At 45.6% G+C, this 15,756-nt stretch overlaps 1 protein-coding gene across 9 annotated transcripts in view; it reads left to right on the top strand.

The window, feature by feature from the left end:
* Positions 1 to 15,756, top strand: part of SVIL (supervillin) — an 87,857-nt gene that overhangs the window by 49,348 nt on the left and 22,753 nt on the right. For all 9 annotated transcript variants that reach the window (XM_030321177.1, XM_030321179.1, XM_030321178.1 and 6 more), the window contains 9 exons: positions 4,031 to 4,178; positions 6,292 to 6,381; positions 6,472 to 6,558; positions 7,823 to 8,000; positions 10,320 to 10,492; positions 12,047 to 12,202; positions 13,633 to 13,769; positions 14,340 to 14,487; positions 14,607 to 14,752. In XM_030321177.1, coding sequence (XP_030177037.1) covers positions 4,031 to 4,178; positions 6,292 to 6,381; positions 6,472 to 6,558; positions 7,823 to 8,000; positions 10,320 to 10,492; positions 12,047 to 12,202; positions 13,633 to 13,769; positions 14,340 to 14,487; positions 14,607 to 14,752 — 1,263 coding nt within the window. The remainder of the gene's footprint in view (positions 1 to 4,030; positions 4,179 to 6,291; positions 6,382 to 6,471; positions 6,559 to 7,822; positions 8,001 to 10,319; positions 10,493 to 12,046; positions 12,203 to 13,632; positions 13,770 to 14,339; positions 14,488 to 14,606; positions 14,753 to 15,756) is intronic.

A 15,756-nucleotide genomic window follows, 5' to 3' on the forward strand; every position in this document is an offset into this window, starting at 1 on the left:
ACAGAATAGTGCCATAACCTGAAAACATTCTTGCAGATTGACTCTTTACATAATTTCAAGCTGTGTACTACCAAATCTCTGTCCATCCCTAAGACCTGCCTTGCTTCCCAACTGTTTCGCTTGTTACACTGCCTTCTATACACACACACACACACACACACACACACACACACACACACACACACTGTTCCTTCCCCTCCCTGTCTCCATGTCTGGGCACCACCTTCATGGGATCTGCATTTGAAAGAGTGAAGGACAAGGCAGGTGGGCTTCTATTCCTTTTCTTCCCCAATTCTCTCACTATTCCAGCCAATCTACACAAGCCTGGAAAATGGTACAATACTTATTAGGATACAATACTACGCCCTTCTCTAAACAAGGAAAAAAAACTTAGAAGGGAAAACCAAGACAAGACAGTAATGAAATTTAAAGCTAAAAAAGTAAATGGACAAAGATGTGTATCTTGTTTTCACATTTTGAGTTCAAAGTTTAATAGCAACTTTTGAGAAACTGTATTTTTTCAGTGAATCAATAAGCTGTATACCCCATTAGAGCCATCTGAAGTCAGATAAAGCAAGTAGGGACCCTAAACCAATTTCACTAACTGGCAAAGTTAAAATAAAACTTTTAGAGAGGCAAAAGCTTTTACGTTTAATCTTAATTTTGAGAAGGGAGTGGAAAAAAAAATACTCCATAATAAAGATACGGCAAACTGCTGGAAGCTTTAAGTCCTACAACAGCTGTATCATTCCAGGGCTCATATCCACCACGTTCTTCCAGAAGCTCCAGGGGAATCTGAGTGCTTTGGGAGATGGAGTTGTTGATTCGGGGATGCCATTTTTTTGAGTCATGAACCACACCCAGGACTTTGGAGATGTGTCACCAAGTTCACCAGAACTGGTGATATCTGGGTCTTTGGAGAAGCAGACTTTCTTGGTGCTTCATATGCTTTTTCGAAACGCTTTAAGCCAAGTGCTTTATTGATTTGATTAAAATTCATTCCTGAAACTTCATTTTCAAAGAAAACGTATTATCTTTTGTGAATTTTGACGAGGTCTTCCTGGCATAGTTTATTTAATAAGGGTATGTGATTGAGAGACTTCCTTGGAATGAGGGTCATCCCCCCAGTCATGAGTGGGAAAGTGAAGGAAAAGGCTTTTTAACTTTTGGATAATATTTTATTTGGATAAAATTTAAAACTGATAAAAAAAAAGTTACTGTGATAGGGCACTGTCATCTACTCCTTACCAAAGCCACCAACTGTTGGCACTTTCTGGCTGCCCCCATTCATGTCTCCTTTCCTCCCTCAACCCTAGCCCCCACTGCTGACTTCCTCCTGTCCTCTTCTGTCTCCTATACGTATACATGATATAGATAGATAGATAGATAGATAGATAGATAGATAGATAGATAGATAGTTTGGGCTACCCTAACACTATATACTGAGTGGCTTATAAACAGAAATTGATTTCTCACAGTTCTGGAAGCTGAAAGTTCAAGATCAAGGTGTCAGTAGATTCAGTGTCTACTGAGAGCCCTCTTGCTGGTTCTTGGACGACCATCTGCTCCTCACATGGTGGCTGTCCTCACATGGTGGAAGGGGCAGGGGGGCTCTGTGGGGTGTCCTTTATAAGGGCATTACTCCTCTTCAGGAGGGCTCCACCTTCATGACCTAACTCCTCCCAAAGGCCTCACCTCCTAATACGTCACACGGGGGCTTAGGTTTCAGTGTATGAGACTTGGGGGCATATATTCAGTCTGGCTTACTTCCATAACCACAGTAATGTGATCCAGATGAGGACATTCAACACTGATGCAATGTTTAATCCACAGCCCATTTCCAACTGTGTCCATTCCCCCCCACCTTCCACCCCAACCGTGTCCCTTTTAGCCCCCACCCCACCCCATCTAGGATCCAAGCCAGGATCAGGCATTGCTTTTAGTTGTCCTATCTCTTCAGGAAAAGGGTGTGTGTTTTTTTTTTAACCTAAATTACCAAGGATCTCAAAATCCCTTCTGGCAGTGATTGCTCTGTAGAAGACGTCTATAAAAGATTCACAAACTAGATGTTGGACAAGTCCATGTTCATGGCTGAAACCATATGTTGTCAGGGCAGATGTGGTTTTATGTACATCTTTTCTGGACAGGAGGGAAGGAACCCTCTCCTGCATCAGCCTCCATCATTCCAGTGTTTTAGGAGGATGAACTGTGCCCATCTCTGCTTTCTTGCTGAATGAATCTGGAAGTTATTTTCTGCTGGTCAGTTAACGGAATCTAATTGGCCACAGTGGGATGGGCTGTGTGGAGGGACAGAATCTGACATACTGCCCCTCGGGGGTCTCCCGGTTTTCCCACAAGGGAAGAGTTGCTGGGGAGACTGCCAGCAGAGGCTAAGGCAAGCTTATCTGTAGCTTACAAGCAAAGGCCCCGGCAGGAAGGGCACACCTCAGGTCTGAGAAGAGGGTGAGGTGAAAGCAAATGCACAAAGCCAGGAGGCCACGCCAGTGTTAGAACCCCTGCCGTGGGAGCCATCCTGGGGCGGACAGCCAGCGAGGGAAGCTCCTTCTGCTTGGGAGGAGGCTTTTCCTCTCTGCCCTCCTCAACACTCGCTCCCACAGCACCTGCCCCTGCTTCTCTCCCCGGCCCGTGCCCCCTGCCACTGGATACATTTCCAATTTTACCAAAACAAATTGTCAAAAAAATTTAAAGACACTTCTCTTGAACTTTCCCACTCATGATTTGCGCAAGGACCCTAATTCCAAGTCGCTCTCGGAGAGGGGTTTGGTAGTGAGAGGAGAGCATCACGGAGGAGGAGAAGGGAAAGCAAACTCTGTCCTACCACCACTGAAGGCCTCCCGCCCCAGTGTCCCCCACCACCATCATCCACACCCTCTGTCCCTGGCCAACCCCTTCCCCTGCACTGGCCCCGAGTGTCCTGAGCCCGGCCTTCTGCTTCTTCCCTTCATCTCAGCCCACCCCTCTCCGGAGACCCCTCTCCTGGCCTCCCTCAGTCCCCCTAAGCCTCTTTCCCCCAGACCAAATGAGTCCAGTGGCTTAGAAACTGAAGAGGCAGGTATCTTTCAGTTAGAAGCTTTTGAAAATATTTTTTAGGTGGAAATGTTTTTCTATATGTAGATTATGTCTATAGTACAATTTATCCTCAATGTCAGATATACTAGGGCCTAAAAGTCACTTTCATGGGCTGAGCTGCCTAGCTGCCCATGTAACATAGTTGTCTCAGAAAAAGCATGCTGAGTTCCAGAAAACCCTCTTGTAGCATACTTTATTCCTAATCAGCTTTCTCTCCTTCATAATTGACCGTGTTCCTCATGAACTCAAGTGGATGAGATTTTCTGGATTGACCATGTGTTTTGTAACTATATAGTTATAGGATAAAATTTCCTAATCAGCCAAGTTTAGCTAGGTAAAACATACCAACTTTACAATTGTTTTAATGTTTATTTTTGAGAGAGGGAGAGAGACAGAGTGTGAGTGGGGGAGGGGCAGAGAGAGAGGGAGACACAGAATCCGAAGCAGGCTCCAGGCTCTGACTGGTCACAGAGCCCGGTGCGGGGCTCGAACTCGCATGAGATAATGAGATAATGAGATAATGACCTGAGCCCAAGTCGGACGCTTAACCAAACTGACTGAGCCACCTACGCGGCCCAGAACAGAGCAACTTTAAAACCCTGTGAAATTCATGGCACGAAGACAGTCTATTTTTGTTGATTTTTCCCAAGTATCATTTTGGTGTTCCAGTATTCCAAACAAACGAGTGGGGGAAAAAAAAAAAAAAAAAGAAAAATGACAGTTTTAACCTAAATTTTCATTGTTCTTGATGGCGATCTCTGACCCAAGCTGGAAGTAGGGAAGCCAAACCTGTTTCGGATAGAACAGTGACAGACGTTTGTAGAGAGTGTAACCCTCCTGTTTGTTTGCCTGACTTTCGGCTCACGCAATGCCACCTGCTGAAATTCACGTCTCTGTCATTTCCCTCTCCCCTTTCCTCCCCGGTACACTTTACAAACAGCGGGTCACAGAAAGTCGGGAGAGCCAGATGACTATCGAAGAGAGGAAGCACCTCATCACTGTGAGAGAAGAAGCCTGGAAGACCAAAGGCAAGGGAGCAGCCAACGACTCCACCCAGTTCACGGTGGCCGGCAGGATGGTGAAGAAAGGTCAGAGCGGGGGGAGGGGTGGACATGCTCCGCGTGTGCGCGTGGGTTCGGGTGTGCATCAACCCTCAGCTTGTTCTCTGTGTTGAAGAGTCTCTTATGGTTTGCCTCCTTCTCTGTTTTAAACTATTTTTTCCCCTTCCCTTTCCCCCGTGGTCTCCTGTTTCTCACATTCCACATCCTAGTGAAAACACGATATCTGTCTTTTCTCTGGCTGACTTCTTGGTGTCATTTAAATTTACATGTCCTCCCTCCTAAGGAAAAACCCCGGTCTTTAGTTGGGATAGAGATGTCCCACTGCTAGGAGCTCTTGTGCGGCTGCCTGAACGGATGGCAGGGGGCGCCCCGATGGTGCAGAGGGCCAGGTTTCCAGGAGTTGGGGCCCCTCTGCTCCCTTCGGCATTCGTGATCTCTGTGCTAAGGGACTCTTCCCTCTCCTGTGCATCCTGTTAGTAGGTGATGGCGAGCTGCACCTGTACTGCCTGTGATAGCAACTTTTACTTTATTATCTCTCAAGAACGTTTGCTTCCTCGCTGATAGAAACCTTCAGCAGGTCGGGTTATTGAAGTAAATTTTTAAATTTTTATTGACATCATCAAGCAAATACAGGTACCTGCCGAGAAATACTTTTAGAATATCACCTAAGACTGAAACTTTAAACTACGTTGCAGTATTTTTCATTGAAAGTTTTATGGTGTTCCACATTCCTCTCCAGCTAACAGGAGGAAGGAACAGAGCAATTCATTCATTCATTTTTCCTTGTAAGCGACAGGCACCTAGTTACGTATTCTCCAGATGTGGTTCTCTGAGGGGTGCTGAAAGGGCAATGTCATCTGATGATTTCATATTTATTACAAGTGAATACTGTGAACATTAACATTTCATTCTATTCTCCGTAAATGCACTGGTTCCTTTCCTTATCAATCCCTTCTACCTAGGCGAGGAACAAAGTGCTCATCTTTGCCTTTATTAAGGTTTCTTGTCCCAACCAGATACCTTCTCTGTGCTGGAATCTCTTTCTTTCAGCCTTTACACCATACACACACACACACACACACACACACACACACACACACACATATGTACATATGTGTGTGTATATATGTATAGTTTATCTTGGAGCTAGTTATATATTTTATACATATATTTTATATATATGAAATATATGTTAAATATATATAAATATATATATAAATATAATATATATTTATATAAATATAAATATATAACTATATATATATATTTTTTTTTTTTTTTTGAGCTAGAGTTAGAGTGGGGAAGGGGCAGAGAGAGAGAGAATCCTAAGCAGGCTCCATACTGCCAGTGCAGAGCCCAATGTGGGGCTTGAACTCACAAACCATGAGATCATGACCTGAGCCGAAGTTGGATGCTTAACTGGCTGAGCCACCCAGGCGCCCCACCTTTACACTCTTAAAAGATTCCCCACTCTGCTTCTTGGTAAATAGATGTGAAAGCATATCGCTAGTTCCCAGCCACACCCCAGATGGATGTGACCCTTCAACAATCACAAATCAATTTAAGTGTAACCACTTCTGTGTCTTTCTTCTAAAAGGTTAGCACTCCTTGGGCTATTTCTCAATAAAATCACACTCCAAAGGATGCCGCAAAGGCCACACTGCCCCCACCGCATCCCCGCCTGTGGGAAAACTCCAGTGTGAGGGTCCATGAGCCCGCTACTGTGACACGGCCCATTCTCCACTTCTTCTATGGGACACGGTGCAGATATACTTCCTCTTGAACCACCTCCACCGCCTCAAAGGGGCTTCAGAACCCACCACTCCGTTTGTTCAAGTATATTCTGATGCCTCTTGTACACTCTTATTCCATTTACAGATTATGGGCATATGTTCTCACATGTCCTCATTGTAGTAGCTTCTCACCTATTCTAGTCCCTAGAAACTATAAAATTCTATCCACATTTGCAGTGGTCCTACATAGTCACGGCACCTGCCGAATGCACGCGTGCGTGCACATTCGCGCATGTGTGTAAGTTCTAGAAGTTGTAAAATCTACATTGGGACTAATAGCCAGCAGGGTCCTGGGAATCTCCAGAAATGATCCAGAGATACTAAATCGCCCCTTTGATGTTCTACAGGTTTGGCATCACCCACTGCCATAACTCCAGTGGCATCTCCTATTTGCAGTAAAACGAGGGGCACCACGCCAGTGTCTAAACCCTTGGAAGGTAAGTCACTGAGGTACCCAATTGTACCGGTGGGTCTCAGATCAGAAGAGTGTGAGTTGCACCTCTCATGGATGGTTTCCACTTGCCTAGATATCGAAGCCAGACCAGACATGCAGTTGGAATCGGACCTGAAGCTGGACAGACTGGAAACCTTTCTAAGAAGGCTGAATAACAAAGGTACATACCAGAAGCTGGAGGGAAGCTTCGGTTTTCATGCTTAGAGCACTCTGTGGTGCAGATTTCAATGAGCAGCTAAGGAAACCTAAAAAAAAAAAAACCCTGCTCCTCTCTCAAAATCTCCAAATCACAAATCTGATTGCTTCTTCTTCTCAGCTAAATTGTCTTCTTTCGACTTGACTTCATCAATTAATAGCGAAAGCATGATCTTTCTTATCATGTTAAAAAGGAAGTCAAGAATGATTGGGTTACCAAGGTCTGATTCACTTCATAATGTACTAGATTGGGGACCCCCAATAAGGTTGGCTTCTGAGTCTCAAACTTTGGGATGTCATCCAGTCAGGACTGTGAACTTGGTAATGTGGCTCTTATACTTGAAAGCAGGTATTACACAAAATCGACATGATCTTAGGCCTGATGGAATTTAAATAGTATATATCAGTTTCTAATAAGGTAGCAGCTGACATATCTTATTGCAAGTGATTTCTGCATAAATGTTGAATATTTCAATACAGAAGTTCATGAAGTATACAAAGTAAAAGCATAATATGCAGAAATAGCTTCATCTCTTAATAAAAATGTCCAGTACTTGAAACTGATCAAATACTAAGCACTAGGAGTCACTACTATTGACAGTGACCCCCTAATAGGTTGGAAATAATACAGAAAAGCACTTTATACCAGAAACATAAAAGTGTAATGTAATAACTAAACTGGCAAGGCAAGACATTCAAACAACTCAAAGCTTACTATGTATCTGTGACTGGGATCTAGCCCAGGGGTCAGTAAACTAATCCAGCTTTCCACCTGTTTTTGTTCCTGAAGTTTTATTGGAATGAAAGCATGCTCATTTGTTCATGTATTGTCAGCAGTCACTTTTGCACAGCAGAGCTGATGCATGCAACACATCATATAGCCTCCCATGCAGAGCCAGAAATATTTACTACGTGACCCTTTACAGAAAAAGTTTTTACCGATTCCTCATCTAGAATTAGGCCGAGGCTGGCTCTGCCTCCAGTAGCAAAAGGAACAAGTACCTGCCTCCTACCGCTCTCATGGTGCCAGCTGTTTTCAGACGAGAAGTCCTCTCACAACAAGTCCAATAAGGCCCAGGAAGCATCCACAGAGCCCTGGGCATCACCACCATGTTTCTCCACTCCTGGAACGTGGGTGGGGGGAATCATTTTTAAGCTATCGGGAGGCGTAGTTGGAGTAGTGTTTTTACACGAATCTGACGTCATTTATTTGCTGCACTCGTTCATAGTTGGTGGGATGCAGGAAACTGTACTCACGGTCACCGGCAAATCTGTTAAAGAGGTGATGAAGTTGGACGATGACGAAACCTTTGCCAGGTTTTACCGCAGCATGGACTACACTCTACCGAGAAGCCCCGTGGAGCTGGACGAGGACTTCGATGTCATTTTCGACCCTTACGCCCCTAAGTGAGTTATTTTAGTTTCTATCTTTCACCCACAGAGATCGGATTCCTACCTCGGCCTTCACACAGCACTTCCACGAGGGTCTTCTCTCACTGTATCTCCTTCTACGACTAGAACTCATTACAGCCAAATTGTTATTCTCCAGAGCCAGCCACGTGGCACCGTGGGGTAGGGAAAACACGGGCGCTCCAGAGCAAATGTGCGCCCAGGCAAGAGATCTGGCATACACAGCGTGTGCCACACACGTTTGCTCTGGCCCGTTAAAAATAATGTCACTGGATTTGTTACATAATTGATTCTTGTTTTGCCGATTTCTAGATACTGCCCCCACCCCTCAATTTAGCAAAGATTTCTATACCTTTCACTTACTCCTCGCTCTGAAAAAATTTTGGATCACATGGGCTCAAACTAATACAACTAACTAGAACATCAGTAAAGCGTGTTATTTAACTTACAATAATTTATGAAATTAATAGGCCCGACAGTCTTCTCTCTGATGTCCAAGGGTCTCTTTTCACACAGGATCATGGCTAACCCACCTCAGGAAAGCAGGTATGGTGTTAGGATTCCTTCACTGCAGGTGCCAGAAAGAAGCCCAAGTCAAACTGACTGTGGCAAAAGAAAGGTGTGGAGGGATTTACGGGTTCACTCGCTGAAAAGTGCAGGCGTGAATTCGGGTTCCAGAGGCTCCTCAGAAGGAAGTCTCTCTCTTTTCCATTTTCCGTGGGGCTGCTTTGCTCCAGCCAAGCTATCACCGCGTTGTGGGAGTTGCCCACGCCAGCTGTGGAATTTTCGGCTCCGTGGCCACCCCAGCATAGGCTGCTTCTCTTCCCAGTTGTTCCTTCCAGCACAGGTTCCAGGCTTGATTTTCTAGGGTCTGAGCCCAGCCCTACAGCGGTCATTGTGGCCAAGGGACTGGAAGATGCCAGGTGCCCCAGAGCTGGTCTCTGGATGCCCTTCAGAGCCAGAGCCAGAGTCCAGGTACTCTTACCGGAAACCGGGGAGCATATATGCTGGCCAGGCTAAGCCCACAGCTACCGACCACATCTGTCTATTCCCCACAAATTGTCAGAGTGACAGTCTCTTCTAGAAGTCTGTGTGGTTATCCTACATTTTTCCTTAAGCTGCTCCTGATGCATTTGTTGCATATTTCCATTTTGTCAGTTTTTTTCTATCTTAAGAAAAAAATGAACAGGGGCACATGGGTGGTTCGGTAGTTGGGTCGACTCTTAATTTCAGCTCAGGTCACGATCTCACGGTTCATGGGTTCGAGCCCCATGTCGGGCTCTGCGCTGGCAGCTCAGAGCCTGCGTGGGATTCTCTCTCCCTCTCTCTGTCCCTCCCCCACTCACGCACACATCTGCGTTCTCTCTCTCTCTCTCTGTCTCTCTGTCTCTCAAAATAAATAAATAAGCTTAAACATTTTTTTAAATGAAGAATTTTCCATTTCCCACCTTTAAATGATATTTTATGTATTTGCACACATGGCTATTTAACCATTTCTCATCTTCTCCCATCCCAGATGTCACTGCTTAAGTCATTATATATAAACATATATACATCTATGTTTATGCACACACAGAGGACGATGTTATATATTATACGGTAGCACAGAGACCATGCAGTTGGAAGTCGAGAGCACCAGCAGAATCTGTTAGGAAACCGTGTGACTGGCCCACCCACCTCCCCGTGTCTGCTCTGCCCCAGAGAGCTGAGTGTGTGTATGGCGGTTACAGTTGGTTTCGTGGACTTACTTTATTTCAACATATTCTTCAAAGTTGTGGTTATTTTTCAGAAAGGCGCAAAGGGCTGAGAGGAGGCTAGTTAAGAGGGGGGTTCATAAGGAAACTGGAAAACTGTTGTGTCAAGAGAAAGTTTAGTATGGAGGAAAGAGAATTAAGTCGAGAAGCAAGGGCTGGCTGTAAATCCCTGAAGGGCTCACCAGGGACAGAAGTACATGTGTGTAATATTCCAACAGGAATATTAGGAAGAGTCCGTGGGTTTGATGAGGGTGGGGAAGAACTTCCCACCCTTCAGAGCCATCGAGTAATGGAATGAGTTGCCCCATGAGGCACCAGACGTGCCCCCAGGCAGAGACCACAGGGCGTGGTGTGGGGAGAGCCTCTGGGATTTTGGATCAATCTCCATCTCCAAGATTCTGTCTCCATGTCAGGGAGTGGCGGGCAGGAGGGGGAGTTGTAAGACTGACAACAAAATCAGGAAGTGACATTGCAGAGACCGTCGCTTCGGGTCAGAGACCCCCAAATAAACCAGGTGTGGGTGATACGCAGACCGAGGTCACAGCTCCACTTTGCTCCCCAGGTTGACCTCCTCTGTGGCCGAGCACAAGCGCGCAGTAAGGCCCAAGCGCCGGGTTCAGGCTTCCAAAAATCCCTTGAAAATGCTGGCAGCCAGAGAAGATCTCCTTCAGGAATACACGGAGCAGAGATTAAACGTTGCCTTCATGGAGTCAAAGCGGATGAAAGTAGAAAAGAGTGAGTATGTGGAACCACCACCCTACCCCTGCTTCGGAACTGGTGATTAGGTGATTTGAACCCTCTTTTTCTGCCTTGCTAAGGCCAATAATGTGCTCAAAAGACACTCGTCACATAAAAATGAGTAAGTTTGCACACACATGTGCTGTGCACACCTGCCTGGAATTTAAAGGCTTTTCCCAGAAATTCTAACAGCGTGGAGCATCTGTTCCCTTGGTTAACTTAAATTATCCTGCTTGGTTGACTTTTCTTTCAAGAGATTGGAAAAGGACGTTTCTGGGCTTTGTAATTGAACCCATTTTCAGCTCTGCAGAGCCCAAACGTAGTCACTCCCCACTTAATCTTGCTCAAGAGCAAATCATTTGATCTCTCGTGAGAAAACATCCCAAACTGCTGCTTTTCCTAATCCTAGATTTTCATATTATTAAACGCATAAAACAATGCTTTCCAGATTGCTTCTGTCAGGAGCCTCGGAGCTGGGGATGTGAGTTGGGTAGCGCCGGGGCTTGGGGGTGGAGGCAGTGAATGGGAGGGAGGAGAGAACTCCACGCTCCGCTTTGCTCAGCCTGGTAACATGGGCTTCCATAGTTCTGAAACAGTGGTTTTCTTGGTGGAGCTAATGGCATACACAGTCTTGCCAGTTTGAATATTCTCGCTATAATTGTTATTTTCCTTCAGCACTCATGAACCTACTTCCTCAAGTTTTTCTTAGAGACTCAGTATTTACACAAAAGGGTTGAGTCTTTTCGTTGTAACTGATTGACTAAGAGAACATATGTCAAAACCGTGATGCCATACAAATTGTCAAGTAGCGTGAGAAAGAGCCTAATCCCAGCAAAACAATTTGCTGAATTTCTCTCTAGCACATACGCTTTTTTTTTTTTTTTAAACAATCGGTTAAAGAAATAAAGGCTTGCTGGCACAAACTTTAGGTACGTTTCCTCTACCTCCACTCTCGGGGGCTTGGGGATAGCTTTGTGATGATAGACACATGTCACGTACACATCTGTTGGTGCCATGGAAAACCCAGCATCTTGTTATTACAGTCTTAATCCTGGGGTGGAAGACCTCAGGAGATCAGCTAATTGATCATTTTGCCTCCAGGAGAAAGATTAGGACTAAGCCATCCCTACAGAGTGCCTATGTATAGAGACTTTTGTTAAAATACGTCCCGTGGTTTTCCTTGGGGTGCATTTGCATTAACATCTAAAGATTGTTAGGAGTTATAACAGCTTTCAGTGGAAGTGCAACACACGAGTCCAGCTCCTGATTTTATAGTACAGCAGTTGGTCCACGTTGTCTCTCAATTCTTGTCTCTCTGCAAGGCGAGGTGCGACGTGTGTCTACTCCAATACAGGGTTAAACCCTGGTACGGTGCCTCAACACCCAACTGCATAGGCAACCAAACCCGGGCACGTTCTCCCCCGCAGGATTAAGTTTCAAAGAGAAAGGTAGTCGGTTCTGAATCTCTGATTGTAAACATTGACGTTTCACCTGCCCATCTTGCTCCCCCACGCCCCACCCCCACACTGTTTCCTTATTCAACCCTCCCAGTGTCCTCCAACTCCAACTTCTCAGAAGTCACCCTGGCAGGTTTAGCCAGTAAAGAAAACTTCAGCAATGTCAGCCTGCGGAGCGTCAACCTGACCGAACAGAATTCCAACAACAGCGCGGTGCCCTACAAGAAGCTGATGCTGTTACAGATTAAAGGTATTTAAGAGCAGCACAGAGGAGGGGTGCCTGGGTGGCTCAGTCGGTTGAGCGTCCGGCTTCAGCTCAGGTCATGATCTCACAGTTCGTGAGTTCGAGCCCCGAGTTGGGCTCTGTGCTGACAGCTCGGAGCCTGGAGCCTGCTTCGGATTCCGTGTCTACCTCTCTCTCTGCTCCTCCCCTGCTCACACTTTGTCTCTCTCTCTCAAAAATAAATAAAGATAAAAAAAAATTTAAAAATCACTTAAAAAAAAAATAAATGAATAAAAGCAGCACAGAGGAATCGCACGTCGACTAGGGGTTTTAGTCTGGTGACGTCAGGAGTCCTGACCGTAAGCAGAAGGGAACGCATGCTCTTTGAGGTCCTCAGGATTCCTTGAGGTGGGAGATACTCTGTCCACTGAGACTTCAAGAGGTTAGTGACCTGATCGGGGTCACAGCCGCCGTCGAGTAGCAGGGCTGGATTTGCCCCCAGGTCTCTCCCATTCTAGAAGCTCAGCTTCTGCTGCTGCCTCCCCTAGCCCCGTGAGCCCCGCCTCCGCACTGTCACGCAGCTCCAGATGCCCCCTCAGCCTACGTGGTGGCTCTCTCCACTCAGTTCTCCTGGCTGAGGTAAGCGAGGTCAGCGTGGGCCAGAAGGAGAGACACAGGTTCTTGGAGAAGGAATCCAGGGACAGCAGAGGCAAGTGAAGACACTGGCAAGGGAGACAACCAGAGAAGCTGCAGGCTAGGAGGAGAGACGATTACTGCTAGAGTAATCAGCGAGGGGAGGATGGACGAAATATCCTTCACTGGGGGTGTCCCGTGTGTTTCTGCACCGGCCTTTTCAGTGCATTCAGAGGACATGCCACAAGCACAAATAACCCTCTTTTCCCAAGTTCTGACCCAGAGACAGCACTGTCCGTGTGACTGTGGAAAGGTCTAAATCAACGGCCACTCAGGAGAAGGTGTGGAAAGCAGCACAAAGCAGTGCTTCCCTCCTAGCTGATCCCCGCTAAGACTGCCCTCAGTGTGGCATGAAAGCCCCCAGGAGGAAGATGCTGTGTGAAGGCGTGTCCTCACCTGCAGCATGGCTGGCAGAGGGTATGAAATGTAGGAGGTGGGCCACGCCGAGAGAAGGAGACGGGGAGAGGAGTTACAGAGGGAAAAGGAACATGTTTGCTAACTTTCCTGGAGGAGAGAACTTGATTAATCCACACACGTGCTGTAAAAGGACGCCAGCGGGTGTCCTAACACTGGCAAGGGAGAGTAACCTCTAAGGCCAACATTCGAACCCCCCTTCCACCACCCCGCATCATGGAACTGGTATTGGTAGACAAGAGTCTTTAGAATTGCAAAAGTCTGTAGCAGAGGTGCTTCCTGGTCCTTCCTGTGGCTTGGAGAGGTCTCCTGTCTGGGAAGATGGTGACTCTTTGCCTCCCGCCTTACAGGAAGAAGACACGTGCAGACACGACTGGTTGAACCTCGAGCTTCATCGCTCAACAGCGGGGACTGCTTCCTCCTGCTCTCTCCCCATCACTGCTTCCTGTGGGTAGGAGAGTTTGCAAATGTCATAGAAAAGGCAAAGGTTGGTATCTGAAAAATAAAAACTGTTCCGTTAAGCATCTCCTTTGCACACCCGATAGACTGTTCCACAGTTGCTAGATCATTACAAGGGCTTCTCAGATGCGAAATCGAGTGAGAAGGGATGGGTGGTATTTCTTTTGCTGAATGTCTCTCAAACAAGTAATCATTAGGTACTTGCTTGAGTGGGATGTTTTGGAAGGATTCTGGCCCTCCTGTCCAGATTTTAAGTCCTATTCCGTGTGAAAGGAACTGGCGTATCACTTCAGAGCTGTTTGTCCCAGGTATCTGTGAAGTGCTACCTCAGACTTACTGAATGAGCACTGGGGAGAAGCCCAGAGAGTGGGCATTTATCAAAAACTCCACAAGCCATCTCTTAGATTTGAAAACAAAGGGCTGTTGCTCTAGAGATTTGTACCCCCTGTACGTTTTCTCCACCTTGCCGAAAATAGCCAACAACCAGAGCCTGCAGCCCCTGTGGTCACCTGGTTTTCCTTGCAGACACACCATTTCTCCCCTCCACCCTAGCCACAGGCTTGTCTACCCAGGTAACTGTGTTCCTCCTTTTTTCCAGGCCTCAGAACTTGCGGGTTTAATTCAGACAAAGAGGGAACTTGGTTGTAGAGCTACTTATATCCAAACTATCGAAGAAGGAATTAATACACACACTCATGCAGCCAAAGACTTCTGGAAGCTTCTGGGTGGCCAAACCAGTTACCAGTGTAAGAGTTTACTGTATTTCAGAGAATCATGAGACTTTTCTTCCCCCCTACTTCGTTCTTCTAAACCAGCCACTTTTCAGTGTAAAATGTCAGACTGTCTTATCGTTCTCCTCCCAAAGCCGCCGGAGACCCAAAAGAAGACGAACTTTATGAGACAGCCATAATTGAAACAAACTGCATTTACCGTCTGATGGATGACAAACTTGTTCCTGATGACGACTACTGGGGGAAAATTCCAAAGTGCTCCCTTCTACAGTCAAAAGAGGTACAGTGCCCGGGCATCACCCTCGCTGAGAAACCCTTTGCACGGGGCTGCCCAATAAAATAGATAGTAAGCGCCCGATATGCGCTGGCCAGTGTTAGTGCCTGTTGTTGAACAGTGACATTTATTTATTTATTTTTAAGTTTTTATTTATTTATCTTGAGAGACAGAACACAAGTCAGGGAGGGGCAGAGAGAGGGAGGAAGAATCCCAAGCAGGATCCGCGCTGTCAGCGCAGAGTCCGATGCGACGCTTGAACTCACGAACCCTGGGATCATGACCTGAACCGAAATAAGAGGCGCTTAACTGGCTGAGCTACCCAGGCGCCCTGAACAGTGGCATATTTTTAAGGGATATTTACTTGTGAATTCAAACCACTGTTGCCATGTTAAATACAAATATAGAATTCAGAATATTGTTCAGAGGGGTCATGGATCATTGAAGCCTTTTCTGTTTTAGGCAAAATGTAATTTTTTTTCTTTTTTTTCATATTTTCTTTTTGTATTTTATTCCTTTTGTATCTGTATGAGGTGCTGGATGTTAACTTATTGTGGTCATCATTTCACAGTTTATATAAGTCAAGTCATTATGCCTTATACTTTAAACTTATGCTGTGCCGTATGTCAGTTATATCTCAATATAAACAGGGAATAAAATGTAAATACTCCTTAGCCCTATCTCTTGCTTTTCTATGAACATTATATTTTTGCAGTCTTGAAGTTTCAGGAATAACAGATGCATGTGTATATAATTTGGGTTTGCCAAGTAATGTACTAGATTTTTTCTCTCACGTTGGGAAATATTTACTAAGTACATACATTGTCATTACCCTTCTGTATTGCACATGTTGAGAAAAAAGTGGAAGACACAAAAGAACCTTAAGTTTCATTGAATAGAGGAGTACTAGAAAGGATGTAATCCACACCTAGATGGAGTGTGTGATATATATGGGCATTTAAATGAGAACAAAAATCACAGGGAAGAAATAATCAGGAGTAATTTTATTT

Source organism: Lynx canadensis, chromosome B4, assembly GCF_007474595.2.
Source record: "Lynx canadensis isolate LIC74 chromosome B4, mLynCan4.pri.v2, whole genome shotgun sequence".
NCBI classification, from domain to species: domain Eukaryota; kingdom Metazoa; phylum Chordata; class Mammalia; order Carnivora; family Felidae; genus Lynx; species Lynx canadensis.